The 19,248-nt window shown below is 44.8% G+C and overlaps 1 protein-coding gene across 3 annotated transcripts; it reads left to right on the top strand.

The window, feature by feature from the left end:
• Positions 1-58: 58 nt before the first annotated feature.
• On the top strand, positions 59-18,338 carry LOC115464954 (zinc finger protein OZF-like). 3 transcript variants are annotated; one of them, XM_030195346.1, is made up of 7 exons: positions 59-290; positions 3,168-3,294; positions 8,443-8,556; positions 9,490-9,603; positions 10,988-11,092; positions 12,128-12,235; positions 16,577-18,338. In XM_030195346.1, exons 1-7 carry the CDS (start codon positions 267-269, stop codon positions 17,737-17,739), a joined length of 1,755 nt encoding a protein of 584 aa, XP_030051206.1. In that variant the 5' UTR covers positions 59-266; the 3' UTR covers positions 17,740-18,338. The 3 variants fall into 3 exon arrangements, with proteins under 3 accessions (XP_030051206.1, XP_030051205.1, XP_030051208.1); XM_030195345.1 differs by having other exon boundaries at positions 10,988-11,113; XM_030195348.1 differs by lacking the exon at positions 9,490-9,603 and having other exon boundaries at positions 10,988-11,113.
• Positions 18,339-19,248: the final 910 nt, after the last annotated feature.

The raw sequence follows: 19,248 nt of genomic DNA, 5'->3' as shown, positions 1-19,248 counted from the left end.
ATGGCTTCAGGCTTTGCGCATGCTCTGCTGATTTCTCTTCCTCTATTGTCTGCAAGGTTGTAAAAAGCTGGGAAGACTAAAAGCAGAAACTTTCTCCCTCCCTGGGACTGGGAATCACTGCAGGTCCAAGCAGAGAAGGACTTTATTGAGACCCTCAGGAATCAACCCAGCCTCTTCCTGTCTTATTCATCTGTCTAGGAACAGGGAAATCTCCAGCCTGGATCCATCCCAGCAGCTGCAGAATTCAGAGGGAAAACAGGAGAGAGATGTCTGCCCTGGTTTCCGATCAGGTAAGAAATTCTCATACAAAAGGAAAACCTTTCCCCACTACACTCTGTCTCACACACACTTCTCCACTTTTCTGTCTTCTCCAAACACCTTCCCAGAGCCTCTGTCCCTTCCCTCCCACTGCTGCAGCCTCTGCCGCTTCCTTCAAGCATTCCATACAGGTCGGTGAGATATCTCTGGTCCAGTCCGGTGGATCTGTGGACCTGAGTTTATCTGGTTTCATGACTACACACCAAACAAAGCAAAACCAAAGATACAAACAAAATCAAGAGCCTTTAATGGCACAAAAGGGCAGACAGCGATAATACATGTGAAAAATGGCCAGTGGTAGTGTAAACGCGTGTTTTGGGCGCGCACAGAATCATTTTTCAGAGCACCTGTAGAAAAAAAGGCCTTTTTTAAAAACATTTTTGCCGAAAATGGACGTGCGGCAAAATGAAAATTGCCACGTGTCCATTTTGGGTCTGAGACCTTACCACCAGCCATTGACCTAGCGGTAAGGTCTCACGCGTTAACCGGGCGGTAATTGTCAGCGCACATACAATGCTGATTACCACCTGGTTAGCGCCGTGCGCCAGAAAATAACATCTATTTTTTGGCGCCCGTAATAAATGAAATTACCACCCGAGCTATGTGGTAGCCGGGCGCTAGTTCCAAATTGATGTGCATTGGGCACGCATAGGCGCCTACACGGGTTAGTAAAAAGGCCCCTAAGTTAGGCCAATAAAACACGGTATCATCTTATTTTCTTTTCTATGTTTTCATTTGTTTCCATTTATTACCAATAAATTTAACAAATTGGACAGTATACCCAAAATCAGAAAGTTACAATAATCAAATAATGACATTACAAATGCATGTAGAACTGTTCTAATATTATCTTCTGATATCAAATCCTTTTTGTTTAAAAACAAAAAAAAAATCTTTATCTCTAAGGTGAGATTTAAATGAAAGTGTTGAATCTAAGATGACCACAAGATATCTGATTTCCCGTACAAGTGAAATGACTGTGTCTCCCATCTCAAATTCTGAAAGGAAATTCGCATTTGATTGATCTGATAGAATTAAAACTTAGAGGTATGTTTACTAAGGCAATGTTAGCAGTTTTAATGAGCCTTTAAAGTTAACGCACATTAAAAACAGTAATGTGCCTATTGCGTGCCTTAGAAAAAAGTCTCTCTTTGACCCTTGAATAGGGGGGGAAAAAACCTGTATGTGTCATCAGCATATAACCTATATGAAACCCCTAACCCTTTAAGCAGTTTACAAAGAGAAATCATGTAAATATTGGAAAGTATCAGAGAAAGGACTGACCCCTGGGGAACCCCTGAAACAACCTTTACCCATTCTGAGACATCTCAAGTTATCTGTTCCTGAAAAGCTCCATCAGCTAAAAAAAAGACTCAAATCAGTCTAACACTTCCCCCTCTATACCCAATGATTGCAGACGGCTTACAAGAGGCTGTGGAAAACCATATCAAATCAGGGCCACCCAGAGACAGAACTGGGCCCAGGGCAGGGCCACTGCCCCCCCCCCCCCCACTCGGCCAGCTGCCGTCCCCAGCCCCCCTTTCCATCCTGCGTCTGCTCCTCTCAGTTTGTTACTCTTCTGCTCCTGTGTGCTGGGACCCAGGTGAAAAAGACAGACCCCAGTACCGGGCCCGGGGAATCATGCCTCCCCTGCCCCCCTCCCTCTCGGGTGGCCCTGGATCAAATGCAGCAGTTATATTAATATAATCATCAGAAAACTTGTTCCTGTCGACTCCTTTGATGAAGTGTTCTAGGACTCTCTGGTCCTTTACCAATGATAGACTTATTTCTGGTCATTACCCAGGGGAAGACTGACCATTTGGGCAACTGGGCAGTGGCTGAGGGCCCAGAGGCTCTGCCCGGATGCCCGCAGCACACTACAGCCCTCGTCAGCCCTACCTTTATAGTCACACCACTGGTGATCTAATGGCCTCTACGGGAGAGAGCACGTTCTTTCCTGCCCGTTCTGCTGCTGCTGTTCCCCCTGCCCAGCATCACTGTATTTTAAAAATGGCTGCCGAGATTCCCTGCGGAAGTCTCGCGAGACTGTCAAGATCCACAAGACTACCGCAAGAAGTCTCGTCCACCATTTTGAAACCACGGTGTTATCGGCAGGCGGAGGGAATAGTGGCAGTGCAATGGGCAGGAAATAACATGCTTCCCCCTCCACCCCCAAGAGACCACCAGGGCCGCCGAGAGGGCGGCAAAATTCCCTGGGCCTGGGCCTCCAAGGGGGGCCCAGCGCCGGGGTCAGTCTGCCGGCGCTGCAGTCCCCGGTCTCACCTGCCTGCCTCCTCGACTCCGGGCCCCCTGCATTCAAAGCAGCAGTCGCAGATCGCCTCTCTTCTGGCCTTCCCTCCCTGTGTCCTGCCCTTGCAGAAACCGGAAGTTAGACGGGGGCGGGACACAGGGAGGGAAGGCCAGAAGAGACGCGATCTGCGACTGCCGCTTTGAATGAAGGGGGCTCGGAGCCGTGGAGGCAGGCAGGTGAGACTGCGGACTGCAGCGGCAGGGGGAGCGACAGGGGGCGGCAGTGGCGGGCGGGCAGAGGCACGGGGTGGCCTAGCCCCGGGCCGGCCTAGTCTCTCGGCGGCCCTGGAGACCACTAGACCACCAGGGCCCTTCAGGCAGGATCAGGGCAGCGGGGGCATTGGCTTTGGCGGTAGGGGTGGCAACAGCATGGCGGTAGGGGGGTGACGGGTAACGACTGGGTGGGGGGCCCTGAATGTTCTCATTCTGCCCCGGTCATTACCAAATGGCAAGATCTCTTTGTAAGTAATTAAGTCATAGCTCTTGAGTAGAACGCAGGTGTCTCAAAGGAGAATATAATGAAATTGTGGCCGTTTTAGGCGCTGGTCACCTTCAGGGATGTCGCTGCTTATTTCTGGGAAGAAGAGTGGCACGTTCTGGGAGAATGGCAGAAGGAGCTGTACAAGGAGATCATCAAGGAGATTCACAGCTTTCTGATGTCACGAGGTAAATCTGACTATCGTAGGAAAATGTGGATGAATGTAATGATAGATATTTGGGTGTCGATATTAAAGCGATTTAACTGACCAGAAACAGCTCCTGTTCGGGGGTTAACCATTTATTTTCGGATACACTTGTGTAACGTACTGTGTTCTATAAGTTATGCACCCGTCCGTACTCCGCCAACACTGCAATCTATACCTAATCGAATATAGACGTGCGGTTACCTCCAGATTCTATATATGCGGCCAAGCTGCAGATACATCCTAAGGGGCCCTTTTACTAAAGCCGTGTAAGCGCCTACGTTCGCCAATTCCGAGTTTACCGCCCGGTTACCGCGTGGCCTGGGCGGTAATTTCATTTTTCATTGGCGTCAGAAAATAAAAATCATTTTCTGGCATGTGGCGCTACCAGGCGGTAAAAGGCATTTGACGCTCGTAGACCATTACCGCCCGGTTAACGCATGAGACCTTACCGCTAAGTCTGTGGGTGGCGGTAAGGTCTCAGACCCAAAATGGATGCGCGCCAATTTTCATTTTGCCATACGTCTATTTTCGGTCAAAATTTTTAAAAAGACATTTTTACAGGTGCGCTGCAAAAATGGATCTGCACACGTCCAAAACACGTGCCTACACTACTGCAGGCCATTTTTCAGCACACCTTAGTAAAAGGACCCCTTAATCACGTACTGAGCAATAATTGGATGCTAGTAACCAATTACTGATGTTACTTGGCAAGCGTTTATGGCTGTGCACTGTTTTATAGAATGCAGCTGTAAAAGGGGTGTGGCGACAGGAGGGGCACAGACATGTCAGAGCTGTTCCAAAAAGTTGCTGCAGTATTATAGAATAATTAGTCTTCGCGCCCAACTTGGGTACCGGGATAAGTACATAAGCATTTTGCCACACTGGGACAGACCAAAGTTCCATCAAGCTCAGCATCCTGTTTCCAACAGTGGCCAATCCAGGTCACAAATACCTGGCAAGATCCTGAAAAAGTTCAATACATTTTATGCTGCTTATCCCGGAAATAAGCAACGGATTTTCCCCGTCAATTTAATAATGGTCTATAGACTTTTCCTTTAGGAAGTCGCCCAGACCTTTTTTTTAAACCCCCGCTAAGCTAACCGCCTTTACCACATTCTCTGGCAACGAATTCCAGAGTTTAATTATACGTTGAGAAAAATTTTCTCTGATTCGTACTAAATTTACTACATTGTAGTTTCATCACATGCCCCCTAGTCCTAGTATTTTTGGAAAGCGTAAACAGACGCTTCACGTCTATCCTTTTCACTCCACTCATTATTTGATAGACCTCTACCATATCTCCCCTCACCCGTCTTTTCTCCAAGCTGAAGAGCCCTAGCCGTTTCAGCATTTCCTCATAGGGAAGTCATCATCCCATTCCCTTTATCATTTTCGTCGCCCTTCTCTGTACCTTTTCTAATTCCACTATATCTTTTTTGAGATGCGGTGACCAGAATTGAACACAATATTCGAGGTGCGGTCGCACCATGGAACGATACAAAGGCATTATAACGTCCTCATTTTTGTTTTCCATCCCTTTCCTAATAATACCTAACATTGTATTTGCTTTCTTAGCCGCCACCGCACACTGAGCAGAAGGTTTCAACCTATCATCAACAATGACACCGAGCTCTCTTTCTTGGTCCGTGACTCCAAATTGGAACCTTGTATTACATAGCTATAGTTCAGGTTCCTCTTTTACACCAGGTTTCAGCAGGTGTAAGTCTGGTTCCACAAGTTAGGTTGCAGGAGTCGGCACAAAGCACAGTTCTGTAAAGGGAATGCGCCTTTTGTAGAATTGTGCTCAGCTGATCTTTTCTGACACCCATCATTTCTTAATGGACAGAGACTTTGTGCTAGTTCAGAGAATCAATAGTTCACCACATTTGAGTATTGCAATTTAACTTACAACGGCAGTTTCGGGGTGGGGGGGTCACGTGATGCCAGCAGACTGAGAAGACGCTCGTAAGCTCTGCTCCGTCCCTGGGCATGCTCATCTGCAAATTTGACTGGCTATATTTACCCCCTTCGGAGCGAGATTCCCCCGATCGAGTGTGGCTTGAGTTGGAGCACCGGCGGACAAAGTTTGTAAGCCATCTGCATCGGAGCGCCAGGGTATGCTGGTGAAAACACCGCGGCCTCCCAGGGAACGTGTGCAGGTCGCGAGCCCCGAGATGGCAGCGCCGGCAAGTAACAACGCGGTTGTTACACTGCAGGAGGAAGCGGTCTGGGAACTGACTAAGCAACTAACAGCGGTTCTGGACGACCACCTATCGAAAATGCAGGCGTCGGTTGACTCCATTAACGAGAATCTGGAGAGGCAAGCAGCACGCATTCGAAGCGCGGAAGGAGCACATTAGTAGACAAGAAGACAGGTCAGAGGCCCATGAGGGGAGAATAGTAACTGTGGAAGCGCTGGCTAAACAGCTTACCCAACTCACCGATGATTTAGAGAACTGAAGCCGCCGTTACAATATCAGGATAATCGGAGTCCCGGAGTCAGTAAAAGATGGAGGGCTCCGGGATTTTGTTGTCCAGTGGCTGCCCAAACAATTGAAGGTTGACCAGTCTAAAGGTCAGATGCAGGTAGAAAGAGTGCCCCTGGTTGGAGTCATGAGGGACTCAGATCAGCGCCCGAGCCCGGTTCTGGCTAAAATTATGGATTACGCAGATAAAGAGCAGCTTGTGCAAACATTCCGGGTGAGCAGATCCTTGGACTGTAATGGGTCTCGTATTTTACTGTTCCAAGACTACTCAGCACGAGTATCAGAGCAGAGACGGCGAATGGGACAACAATGTCAGCTGTTACACGATAAGGGAATACGTTTTGCAATGCTTTACCCAGCGAAGCTACGAGTACAACATGGTAACAAGACTTTATTCTTCACTGATCCGATGGACCTTAAAGGGTTAGTGGAGAAAATCTAGCAGGAAGTAGACAATAATGAGGGAAAGACCTGGATTGCGATGGCGTGCGGGGCTGGAAGTGGAGAGAGCCCGTTTAGAAATTCTGAATCAAGAACTGCATTGGTAGACTTTGTAGCTTCATCGCATGCCCCCCAGTCCTAGTATTTTTGAAAAGAGTAAACAAACGATTCACGTCTACCCATTCCACTCCATTATTTTATAGACCTCTATCATATCTCCTCTCAGCCGTCTTTTCTCCAAGCTGAAGAGCCCTAGCCGCTTTAGCCATTCCTCATAGGGAAGTCGTCCCATCCCCTTTATCATTTTCGTCACCCTTCTCTGCACCTTTTCTAATTCCACTAGAGCATTGTCCAATGTTCATCCTTGAGTCACCTTCGCTGTTTCCTGTGTGACCCGTTTTTGAGCTCCATTGATAGGAATCGGCCCTTTACAGAACAACGCATAATCAGAATGGCGGCATTTGCACACGTGTACAAATTGTATATGTTTTGACATGGGTAACTGGCACAGCCATGGAGGTGGTGTTGGGGACCTCAGCCCCCCCCCCCTCCAAACTACAGAACTCCAAATGTCTTGTGAGGATGTCCAAGCCCTGCCGGCTGACGAGCTCCATGAATCAAACCTTCCCCTAGCGTGAGGAAGTCAGCGCCGTGCTTTCCAGCTGCTGACACCAGCACTCCTCGTGCATGCTGAGTTCGTACGCGAGTAGTGCCGGGATCAGCGGATAGAAAGCACGCTGCCAACTTCACACCAGGGGAGGTTCGGGCCGCAGAGCTTGGCAGCTGGCAGGGCTTGGGCATCCCGAAAGAATGGAGCCCAAAAAGATCATTTCCAAGGTTTACATTTCTCTAGCCAGACTAATTTTTCCAATCCAGCTACTCGCCAATCTTTGTCCAACCAAAAGCGTTGGGAAGGTAATACAGAGTCTTTCCATTATCTGTGCAATGCAGACCTTGGTTACAAGCAGTAGTTATCTGATCTATTCTAAATGCTTATGATAAATTAAATATTGTGGTGGCCTTCCCAAAAGAATAAAAGCTGGGTCTAGTGGAATTTCTAACCTGAAGTAGATGGATAATATATGTAATTATCAGTTTCCAAAAAGATCGACCAGAAGGGGACGTCCACCACATATGAGCCATATCCCCTTGGGTGGAGTATCCTGCGCTTTGCCATCAGAATGAGATAGGTAGAACAGAGGATTCCCAATTGGGTCTTACTAACGTTCGTGAAATAGCTGAGTGAAAGCAATAGTACCGGAAATCCTCAAATCGACTGTTTTCCTGTCATTTCCTCCCATATGTCCACGTATCAAAAATGACAAGATTGAAGAGTCGGAAAAGTGCTTTTAAATAAACACTGAATAGAACAAATCTACTACTATTACTACTTATCATTTCTAAAGCACAGCTAGACTGTCTCATTTTAAAGAAACACCTGCCCCGATGTTAGTTCAGCCTGTGGCTTACGACCTGCTGACCACTGTGGGCTGGATATTACCCCCAAAATGTGTACCTTAAACTAGAGGCTTCAGGCAAGTCCAGTACAATTGTTTCTTTATGATCTTTCTACAATGTGTCACCTTCTGCAGTATCAACAAAGGACACAGACAGATTTGTAACCTTTTAACCATCTGCTCAAAGTATTGATAGCTTGTTACCTTTATCTTTGTAAGCCACATTGAACCAGACATTAGAGAATGACACAGGGACGGGGACCCACAGTAACCAAGGGGATGGGGACAGGGACAGAGCCCATGAGGATGGGGACAAACTTTGTCCCCATGTCACTTTCTACTTTGAAGCCTGTTAATCAACTGGACTGTTATGTTTGATTGATGCAGACGACCATATTTTTTCTATTTGTAATTTAAATACAACAGTTACACAGCATACCGTTCCTTTTTATACTTTAATAAAAATCATAAGTGTTCGAGGCTTCTGCAGATGAGAACAGAGCCCACAGGGACGGGGATGGGGACAGAACCAGTGGGGACGGAGCGTGGACGGGGACAAATTTTATCTCTGTGTCATTTTCTACCAGACATCTCTGGATAATGTGGGGTATAAATGCTGTTATAAATATAAATTTAAAAAATCTGGAGTCTGTGGCTCAGGAGGGAGGATTTTCCTGCTGAGAAACACAGCAAGTACAATTTAAATATAATGTTCCTATTTGTTTTTTTCATTTTAATTTACAGGTTATTCAATTTTTAATCCAGATGTTATTTTCAAGATTAAAAAAGACGATGGGAAATATTTCCCTCACCACTGTAAGCAGGAGGAAAAAGAAAACCTGGATGACCCAAGCATGAGTAAGTAAATATTCTGGATTTAAAGGGCTTTACAGTTTCAGATCACAGGAGATGGATCATTAACCTCAAACACTGGAGATGTCTGGAGATCAGTCAGTATTTATTTATTTATTAGGATTTATTTACCGCCTTTTTAAAGGAATTCACTCAAGGCAGTATACAATAAGAATAAATCAAACATGAGCAATAGACACAGTAAAAACATTCGAATAACAATACAAAGTATGGCATAGTATACACAATACGTAATATAACATTTTAATTGACAGCGTAGGGTTTAAGCAAATATGGAACATATGGGGCCCTTTTACTAAGTTGCGTAAAAAAATGGGCTGCACTAGTGTAGGTACGTGTTTTGGGTGTGCACAGATCCATTTTCAGCGCATCTGTAAATACAAAAAAAAGGCCTTTTTAAAATTTTTGCCGAAAATGGACGTGCGACAAAATTGGCGCGCGTCCATTTTGGATCCGAGACCTTACCGCCAGCTATTGACTTAGCGGTAAGGTCTCGCACATTAACTGTGCATTAATCGTCTACGCACATAGAATGACAATTACCGCTCCGGTTTGTGTCACGCACCAGAAAATAAAAATTATTTTCGGGTGCATGTAGGGACGCACATCAAAAATGAAATTACCGCAAGGGCTGTGCGGTAGCCGGGCAATAACTCAAAATCAACACGCATTGGGCACGCATAGGTGCCTATGCGGCTTAGTAAAAGGGCCCCATAGATAGGTAATTGAGTAAGAGGAGTTAGAAAGTAAGTTGATTAAAGAAAGTTGACCACCAGGTCAGAGAGATGGTTAAATATTATCTCAGCTATGGTAGGCGTGGATAAACATGTCCTGCTGCGGTATGTGCATTAACATCAAGAATTTGGAGACTTAAATCCTTGGCGAATCCTTTTCGACATATTGGTTTCCTCATAACAGGCCTTCAGACTGTAACATCTGCGTTTTCACTGAATATTAAACAAGAGGAAGATCCCCCCTTCACGGATCATCGTGAATCAGAGGCTTCTGAACAGTTTTACCCTTCTATAAAACGTTAGTGTAAAATTCCTCTTTACTTAGAGCGGCCAGCAGCATTTAGGAATTCAACGCCGGTGGGATGAGAGGGGCGTCATCCTCTGTCTTTCTGCCTGTGGAGATGGAGGGGGCACCTGAGAGACCCAGGCATGGAGTCAGACTTGCAAGGCCCTTCCCTCTTGAGGGGTGGGGTTACTGGAAGGACTGTCACGGGGGAAGGGGCTTCTCCAGGGTTGAGTGATGTGACGGAGGAACAGTGTAGTTTGATGTAGCCATGGAGAACCTAGGAGGGGCTCACCCATCACTGAAGAAATACTGACCCCTGTGTTTCTAACCAGGTGGTTATTGTAAGCTCTTTGAGCAGGGACTGTCTTTCTTCTATGTTTGTGCAGCGCTGCGTATGCCTTGTAGCGCTATAGAAATGCTAAATAGTAGTAGTAGTAGTAATTGTCTGTCTGGTGTTTCAGACTCATTGGTTCTTGAACAACTGTACAGCACTACAATTCCTTCTCTTACTGCTGGAAAGGGATTACGTTTTTCTTTATTATTGATATTGTCCCCTCTCTCCTTGCTAATAATTGTTCGTCCTGGGAGCCCTCTAGTGGTGGCTTAGGAGATCTCCCACTATGTGTTACAGAATAATAAGGAGCTGGCAATTTACAGCTGGAGGTGCCAGACAGAATCTAATTTCTTTTCTGTGGTAGCATTTGAAAAACAGTCTGTATCCAAAAACTCCAGATGGCAGAAATTTGCAGCCTGTTTATGCAGTAACAATATCCACCTGTTTATGGATTTAGGGCCCCTTTTACCAAGCTGTGGCAAAAGGGGGCCTGTGCTGGTGTCAGCACGTGTTGAGGCCCCCTTTTACTGCAGCGGGTAAAGGGGAAGTCTCTCTTTCCTGCAGGAAATGGCCATGCGGCAAGCAAAGCACTTTCCGTGGGGCCATTTCAGGGGGGAGCCCTTACTGTCAGCCATTGAGGTGTCGGTAAGGGCTCCCGCACCAACCGGGCAGATTACCGCTGGGTACACTCCGGCACTACAAAAATAAATATATTTTTCTAGTGCCGGATATGACGGCACGCTAGGGGTAGGAAGTACCGCCGGGCTGCTGCAGTAGCCCAGCGGTACTTCCTGTTTAGCGAGCGGTAAGCCCGCATTGGGTTTACCGCTGCTTAGTAAAAGGGGCCCTTAATACATAGAGTTGCCCACTTTGGTATTAAAATGATCAGGATACTGATAGAATAGATTTCTGATGATGATCAGAACAGCAGCTCCCTCTGTTCTTAGTTCCACACTGCTGGCAGTGCTTATGAAAACAGCATAGTCATCAGCTCATGTGCACTGATAACTAAGTCCTGGAGTAACATATCTAAACATATTTAACTATCTTTGTGCATAACAGGTTCCTCCAGTGTCAAACCCGACATTTTAATCCGATTTGAGCAAAAGGAATTTACCGAGTCCCAAGGGTATGAGGAAAAGAGAAACCTGACCATCACAGACACATGTGAGGAACTGTATGAAGCAGGTGATGTATTTTGTATAAAAGCTAGTGGTAAGCTGTTCCAAACATTGTTTTACAGGAAAGATGCCTCCTCTGGCCCAGGCACTGTAAGAAAGAGGTTTTATGATCACAGCCCCTGACTTCTAACATTTATTGTGTGGGTAATTTTATTTCTCCTCTTTCCTTTATTTCTAATTTTCTGCTTTCATTTTCAGGCCTCTATTTTTCTCTAATTCCTTCTCATTTTTATACCACCCCCCATCCTTATCCTGTAGCCTCTCTCTCTTCCCATACCCCTCTCCTCTTCTTCCCTCCCCAGTCGTTTACATTACATTATTAGCCATTTCTATCCCATGACTTCCGAGACACAGAGCCAGGCCTAGGGGAAGACTGCTGCCGCCCCGCCTGGGCTTCCACCGCCCCCCACCCCCTTACTTTCTGCGTCTGCTCCTCTCTCATAGTAACATAGTAGATGACGGCAGAAAAAAGACCCGCATGGTCCATCCAGTCTGCCCAACAAGATAAACTCATATGTGCTACTTTTGTGTATACCTTACCTTGATTTGTACCTGCCTTTTTCAGGGCACAGACCGTACAAGTCTGCCCAGCAGTATTTCCCGCCTCCCAACCACCAGTCCCGCCTCCCATCACTGGCTCTGGCACAGACCGTATAAGTCTGCTTTCCACTATCCTCGCCTCCCAACCACCAACCCCTCTTCCCCCACCTGCTCCGCCACCCAATTTTGGCTAAGCTTCTGAGGATCCATTTCTACTGCACAGGATTCCTTCTCAGTCTGTCACTCTCCTGTTCCTGTGTGCCAGGACCTGGGTTATCACGTTAACGCAATCACCTAGGTCCTGACGAGTAGGAGAGAGACAGACCGAGGGAGCAGAACCTTCTGGCATTGGGCCCCCCCCCTTGGAGGCAGGGTCCGGGGAATCTTGCCCCCCCCTTCGGCAGCCCTGTTCTATCCCACATTATCTGCAAAGTATATCATTCCTTTAAAAGGTGAAGACATTTTCCCTTTTTTCACATAGGCAGCCAAAATTACAGTGCTGACCTCATGATAGAGATCCTAAAACTAGAAGAGCCTCAAGTCAGTGACCAACTGGAGGGAGGCGAGGAGGATACTGATACCAAGAGTGGTGAGCCAAAAATTCCTTTATAATAAAATCTTTGCTGTTTGCTTTGAAGTATTTCAAATGTTACACGTACAGGAGGAATCTTAAGACTTGTTTTAAGCTGATGGGTCTGTGGTTGAAGGACCCAGAACCTGAATGAATCCCAGCTCTCAAGTAAGGTGTCCAGTGTTTTGTTAGGGGTCTTTTTACTAAGTGGCGCTGAAAAATGGCCTGCGGTAGTGTAGATGCGTGTTTTGGGCGCGCGCAGAATCATTTTTCAGCGCGCCTGCAAAAAATGCCTTTTTAAACATTTTTGCCGAAAATGGACATGTGGCAAAATGGAATTTGTCACGCGTCCCATTTTGGGCCTGAGACCTTACCGCTAGCCATTGATCTGGTCGGTAAAGTCTCACGCGGTAACCGGGCAGTAATGACCTACGCGCGTCAAATGCAACTTGGCACCCGCCCAAAAATAAAAAAAAATTTTTTGGTTGCGTGTATCGGACGTGCACTAAAAATGAAATTACCGCAAGAGCCACGCGGTAGCCGGGTAGTAACTCTATTTTGGCGTGCATTTTTACGCGGCTTAGTAAAAGGACCCCTTAGTGACTTAAACTCTGTGGAGACTGGAGGTTAGGATGAAATGCACAGAATCAGCAGGAAGAGATTCGACATGGTCTCTTTTTTTTTCTTTCACAGTTAAATTAATTTGCATATCAACCCCACTCTTTTTAAGGTGTTGCCAAGCAAATGTCTTCACATAACTCTGTGAATATTCACATACCAACAACCGTTGAAAATGCAAAAATTCTTTAATTTTTATTTGTAAGAAAATTAGCTCATAGTCATTAAAATTTTCTTATCACACGCATCCACTACCTTTCTCTCACATCCACACATACCCTAGTACAAAAGGTTTTCATCAAACACTTACTAACTAATACAAATGAAATCAGACTGTTACTAACCAAGGACTAGTGCATCACAATGAAGTTGATTAATCGTCCTTTTGTAATAGGGTATGTGTGGATGTGAGAAAAAGGTAGTGTATGCGTGTGATAAGAAAATTTTTATATATATATTTTATTATAGTAGAAGTAAACAGAGTTACAAGATTTTATGTACATCTTGACCATCCATAAAGTTACAGAACTTTAAACATCTCTATTAAGGTTTAAACTTGTTTTTCCCCTTTCCCCCCCCCCCTTCCAAGAACATGCCCGCCCACCCACACCCCCATCCCAACCTATCAAACCCCTTCCCTCCCCCCCTCATAAGTTCAAGATACGGCTTCGGGCAGTAGGGGTAAGCGTATCCCAAAAGGGTGCCCAAGTAGCACAAAAAATGTCCCCCTTGTTAGATGCTAAATCCTTTATTTTCCGCTTCTCCAATGAGCACATCTGAATCATAGCTATACGCCACTGTGCCAGGGAGGGGCTTTCTGCACTCCTCCACAGTTGTAGGATTGTTCTCTTACCCATCAGAACAGTGCGTTTTAAAAAAGCTTTCATTTTCGCTGGCATACACCCTGCACTGACAAAACTCTCAAATAATTGTCCTGGGGCTATCTTCCATCTTGTGCGCCAACAGTTAGATACCTGCAGTCCCACTTCCTTCCAGAATTTTTGCACCCCGGGGCACGTCCAAAACATGTGCCCCAGGTGTGCTCCGGAAGCCCCACATTTGGGGCAGGAGTCCATGTCTGCTATTGTTGCTCTCCAGGCTCTCTACGGTGAGATATACAGCCTCAGCAGAAATTTTAGTTGCAACTCCTGCCAAGCTATGTTCTCTGTAAGCTTAGCCACAGATAGCAACTGTTTGTGTAAGTGCTCCTCCTGGAGATTAAGTCTCAGTTCCGTATTCCATTGTGCAATTATTTTGGAAAAGTCAAAGTTCGGTAATGATTCTCTTATGAAAGAGTGAAAGTATCTCAATGGGACTCTTTGTTGGGCCTCTAGACCCAATAATTCAGTAAGCTTGTCCCCTATCTCTGCAGTCAGGGCTTGTTTGGGCAGAGAGGCAATATAATGTCGCAGCTGGTAATACGCAAAGTCATCCCTTTGTTTAATATGAAATTCTGTACGTATATCCTGTAAAGGTTTCATTTCCCCCTGGTCCGTTACCACATGAAACAGATATGTTATCCCATGTACCTCCCAAACCCTAAATATCATAGATGTGTCTCCTACCGGAAAGTCTGGGTTCCCTCTGATCGATAGAAGCGGGGAATTTTTACTGTCTAAAGATAGGAGTCTGGTCACCCATTTCCAAGTCTGTTTTAGTGGTTGAAATATAAATCTGGCCTGGCCTAGATTGTCTCCCCGATATCCCCTCCCATGCACCCAACTTGCAAAATGGGTTTTCCCAAGCATCTGTGTTTCTGATATCGTGCAAGAAAAGTAAGATGTGGAGCGAAACCAATCCGACAAGTGCCTTAGGTTGCTAGAAATGGAAAAAAACCGCAAGCTTAGGAGACCTAACCCTCCCTTTGCTCTGGGTAATTGTGCCCTTTTTATGGTCAGACGAGCCCTCTTCCCATTCCACAGGTATTTGTTTAATCTTTTATGTAGCCATTGTTCATCCTTCCGTAATAGATATAAAGGAAGAATTTGAAATGTATATATCCACATTGGAAAAAGGATCATATTATATAATGCTACCCTCCCTAAGAGAGACAGCGGTAGCCCTTGCCAATTTTTCAAAGTCTCCGCTGTCTTAACCTTCAATGGTTCAATGTTTAAGGCGTATACCCTAGCTAAATCCGTGGGAATCTTCACTCCCAAGTAGGCAATAAAGTCTGATGCCCATTTTAGCGGGAAACCTCCCACCCACTGGTCCTTAGTTGCAGGGAACAAGGGTAGAGCCTCCGATTTCTGCAAATTTAGCCTGAAGCCGGAGTAAAACCCAAACTCATCCACCACAGAGAGTAATTTATAAAGCGATTGCTGGGGGGACGTGAGTGTTAACAACAGGTTGTCCGCATAGGCCAATATCTTGACACTCTGGGATGGCAACTCTACACCCTCTATGTCTGGGTCCTTCGCGATGGTACGTATTAATGGCTCTAGATAGAGAAGGAATAAAGATGGTGAAAGTGGGCAGCCTTGTCTGACCCCTGCTTGAATTTTAAAAGAAGGGGAAACAAATGAGTTAATTAATAAGTTTGCTGTAGGACCCTCATAGAGAGCCTGGAGCGCTTCCATAAACCAGCCCTCCTCCCCCACATATTTCAAAACTTCAAACATGTAATCCCAATGTACTTTATCAAACGCTTTCTCAGCGTCAAGGCCCACTATCAACAAAGGCTGTTCTAATGTACGACAGTGGGCCATAGCAAGCAATAATTTACGTACATTTAAGGTAGAATGTCTGCCTTTTACAAAGCCCACTTGGGCCGGGCTGATCAGCCCTGGTAGATAGTGTGCAAGTCGTGCCGCCATTGCCCTTGTAAGAATTTTTAGGCCTGAATTCATCAACGATATCGGCCTATAGGACGTCACCCGATTGCTGGGCTTTCCCGGTTTTAAAATCAGAGTAATTAAGGCTGTATTTACCTCATGTGGGAAAAAACCCCTCTGCACCACTGCCTTGAAAAATTCTGAGAGGTACCCCCCAACCTGTGGTGGTAGTAGCTTATAGTATTCGTTGGGGAGCCCATCCGGGCCCAGTGTGGACCCCAATGGGAACGACCTTATTACCTGCTGTATTTCTTGTATTGTGATCGGTTTTCCCAGCTGTGCCCTAGCCACCTGAGGTAGCTTTGGGATGCCCGAGTCCTCCAGGTAATCTAGTAATTCAGGGCCTTCCCCTTGCGGTTCTTTTGAAAAGGTTTTAGTAAAGTAATCATAGAATATTCTAGAGATTCCCTCTTGGGAGGACACTTTGCCACCTTTGTTATCTAGCACCTCCGTAATTAAAGGTCTTGTCCCCCTATGTTTGACAATGAGGCATATTTTCAAAGCACTTAGCCTCCCAAAGTTCCATAGAAACCTATGGAACTTAGCCTCCCAAAGTGCTTTGAAAATATGCCTCATAGTTTGCAAGGAGCCGGCCAGACTTATTTCCAAACCTCTGAAAATTTAGTTTCCCATACATTAACTGTTTTTTGTCTGTGTATGTATTATCGTATTTAATGCCGTGATAAGAAAATTTTAATGACTATGAGCTAATTTTCTTACAAATAAAAATTAAAGAATTGTTGCATTTTCAACGGTTGTTGGTATGTGAATATTTACTGATATACGAGCAATTATTGAGTGTGAACCTTGATTAATATTGTACATAACTCTGTGGAGATATTTCCCTTTATATGTCCTTCTCTGTAGCTGTAAAATTAAGGATCACACTCTCATTTTTATCCAACAGACGATGGATTCTGGAGTAACAATGAGAGAATGACAGTGTGTGATGGGCAGCAGAGGGAGGAATGTAAACAGAGAGACCCCTCAGATCCTTCAGCGGACTGTGAGGGAGGTGACACTAGAATAACACCACCCAGGGAGGAAGAGGAGGCCCCAAAAGGAGAGAAATCCAATACATATACTGAACAAGAGAGAAATTTCAATCACTGCCCACACTGGGAGCAAATTCAGAGACCATTTCAGTGTACTGCGTGCGAGGAAAGATTTATTAGGAAATCGACTCTGACAGAACCGAAAAGCACGAACGCACAAGGCAAGCCCCTCCCCTGTACTGAAAGTGAAAAAGGTTTTACATTTAACTCGCAGCTTAAAATTCATCAGAAAGTTAATGAAGTGCAAAAACCATTCAGACGTTCAGAACGTGAGAGAAGCTTCGTTGAGAAATTTGACACGAGAAGACATGGTTTGATCCACACTGGACAGAAACTATGCAAATGTTCTAAATGTGATAAAAGCTGCAGTGAGAAATGCAGCCTACAAAGGCATAAAATGGCTTCCATGAAAGAGGGACAGTTTAAAAACGCAGAAGGTGATAAAAGCTTCACTCAAAAATCTAACCTTAGGCTTCACAAAGAAATCTATGTTAGACAGAAACAGTTTAAATGTTCTGAATGTCATAAGTGTTTTGGTTCAAAATATGACCTAAAGAACCATGAAAGAATTCACACGGGAGAAAAACCGTTTAAATGTCCTGCGTGCAATAAAAGCTTTAGCAGAAAATCTTGCCTAAAAGTACATGAAACAATACACACTGGAGAGAAACCGTTTCAGTGTTCTGAATGCAAGAAATGTTTCAATTCAAAATCTTCCCTAAGAAATCACGAAATAATTCACACTGGAGAGAAACCATTTAAATGTTCAGAGTGTGATAAGACCTTTAGTCGCACATCTGACCGAAGAGTTCATGAAAGAATCCACACTGGAGAGAAACGTTTTAAATGTTCTAATTGTGCTAAATGTTTTATTTCGAACTCTCACCTAAGAGTCCACGAAAGAACCCACAATGGATTAAAACCATTTAAATGTTCTGAATGTGACAAAAACTTCAGTCAGAAAAGTAACCTAAGAATTCACGAAAGAATTCACACTAGAGAGAAGAAGTTTTGATCACCTGGGGACGTTGTTATTCCAGCTGATAAGTTCAGTACAAGAAAACTGGACAAAGTGTTTTAAAAGGAGAAGCACAAGAAAAGCCTTTGCAATAGTTTTCAAGTACTAAGAATTGCAGTCAAAATACAGAAATATTGACCATCATGCTCAATGCCAAGACTTGATTAAAAGCAATTTCTAAATACTCTCTGGCACGATACAAGTATTAAGGCAAATAACGGCAGTAACTTCGGGAGACTGAAATCATACACCCTACTCTTAGGAGTGAAGTTCCTTGTTGCAACAGCATGCACACAGTTAAAACATAGGGTCTGATACCCAGCCGGCTGCGTTAAACCTAGTCGACCGGCACTGAATGTCTGGGTTGTTTTTAACTGCTAAAATGTTAACCAGTTATGCTGGTATTCACTGCTAACCAGTTCACTTTATAGCAGTTAAAGAAAGGACAGCTATGTATGCGGTCCTATTTGACCGCTAAACATATCTGGTTAGGCAGCGCCTAACCGGATGAGTCATGCGATATAGCCAGTTCTGCACTAAGTGCAAACCGGCAATATTCAGCAGAGATAACCAGTTAAGTGCCGATATACTATTTAACTGGTCAGTGGCCATGTCTGGCCAGTTAAATAGGTTTGAATATTAGGGGTATTGCCCCCCCCCCAAGAGAAACCATTTAAATGTTAAGAATGTGAAAAAAGCATCAAACTGGAATCAGAGTACATGAAAGAATCCAGATGAGAGGTTTCTAGAGATCTCATTGAAGTGATGGTCCTATGTGGGGGGAGGGGAGAGGCAGAATATTGATCTATTTATTGATTTATTTATCTATTTATAAATGTATTTAAAACTAGTTCTAATCCATTTCTAAAAATATAGTTCTCTCCCCAAGTTCTTCTGTGTACATTTGTGTGGTGATCTCATTGTTTAAAACCTACATGACATCTTAGCAATGCAAACAGATTTCTATATTTCACTACTGCTCACGTGGAAGTCATTGCATCAACCTCTATTTCTGGGCGTCTTCTGGATATTTGTAGAGGTTTTGTTCTCTTTGGACTTTTGTTAGCAAGGCAACTGGTAAAACCGAAGTACGATAGGAAAGGATATTTCATACTGGCCACATCTCAACCTGGATCAGAGGTTCTCAGCCCAGCCAGTCAGATTTTCAGGATATATCCACAATAAATATTCATGGGATATAATCGTGTGCACTATCTCCATTGTATGAAAGTTACCTCACGCATATTCACTGTGGATATCCTGAAAACCTGACTGGCTGGGTGTGTCCCAAGGACTGGATTGAGAACCACTGCCTTGGATAAAGGCCCTTGGTTTTCACTCCCAGTTCTTGAGGTCCACCAACAGATCAGGCTTTCAGGGTGTCCCTAATGAATATACGAGAGAGATTTGTATGCCTACTACCTCCATTGTATGCAAATTTCTCTTGCATACTTAATAGGGATATCCTGAAAACCCGACCTGTTGGTGGCCCTCGAGGACTGGAAG

Source organism: Microcaecilia unicolor, chromosome 3 (assembly GCF_901765095.1).
Source record: "Microcaecilia unicolor chromosome 3, aMicUni1.1, whole genome shotgun sequence".
Lineage (NCBI taxonomy): Eukaryota > Metazoa > Chordata > Amphibia > Gymnophiona > Siphonopidae > Microcaecilia > Microcaecilia unicolor.
This window is presented reverse-complemented; position numbering and strand designations above follow the sequence as displayed.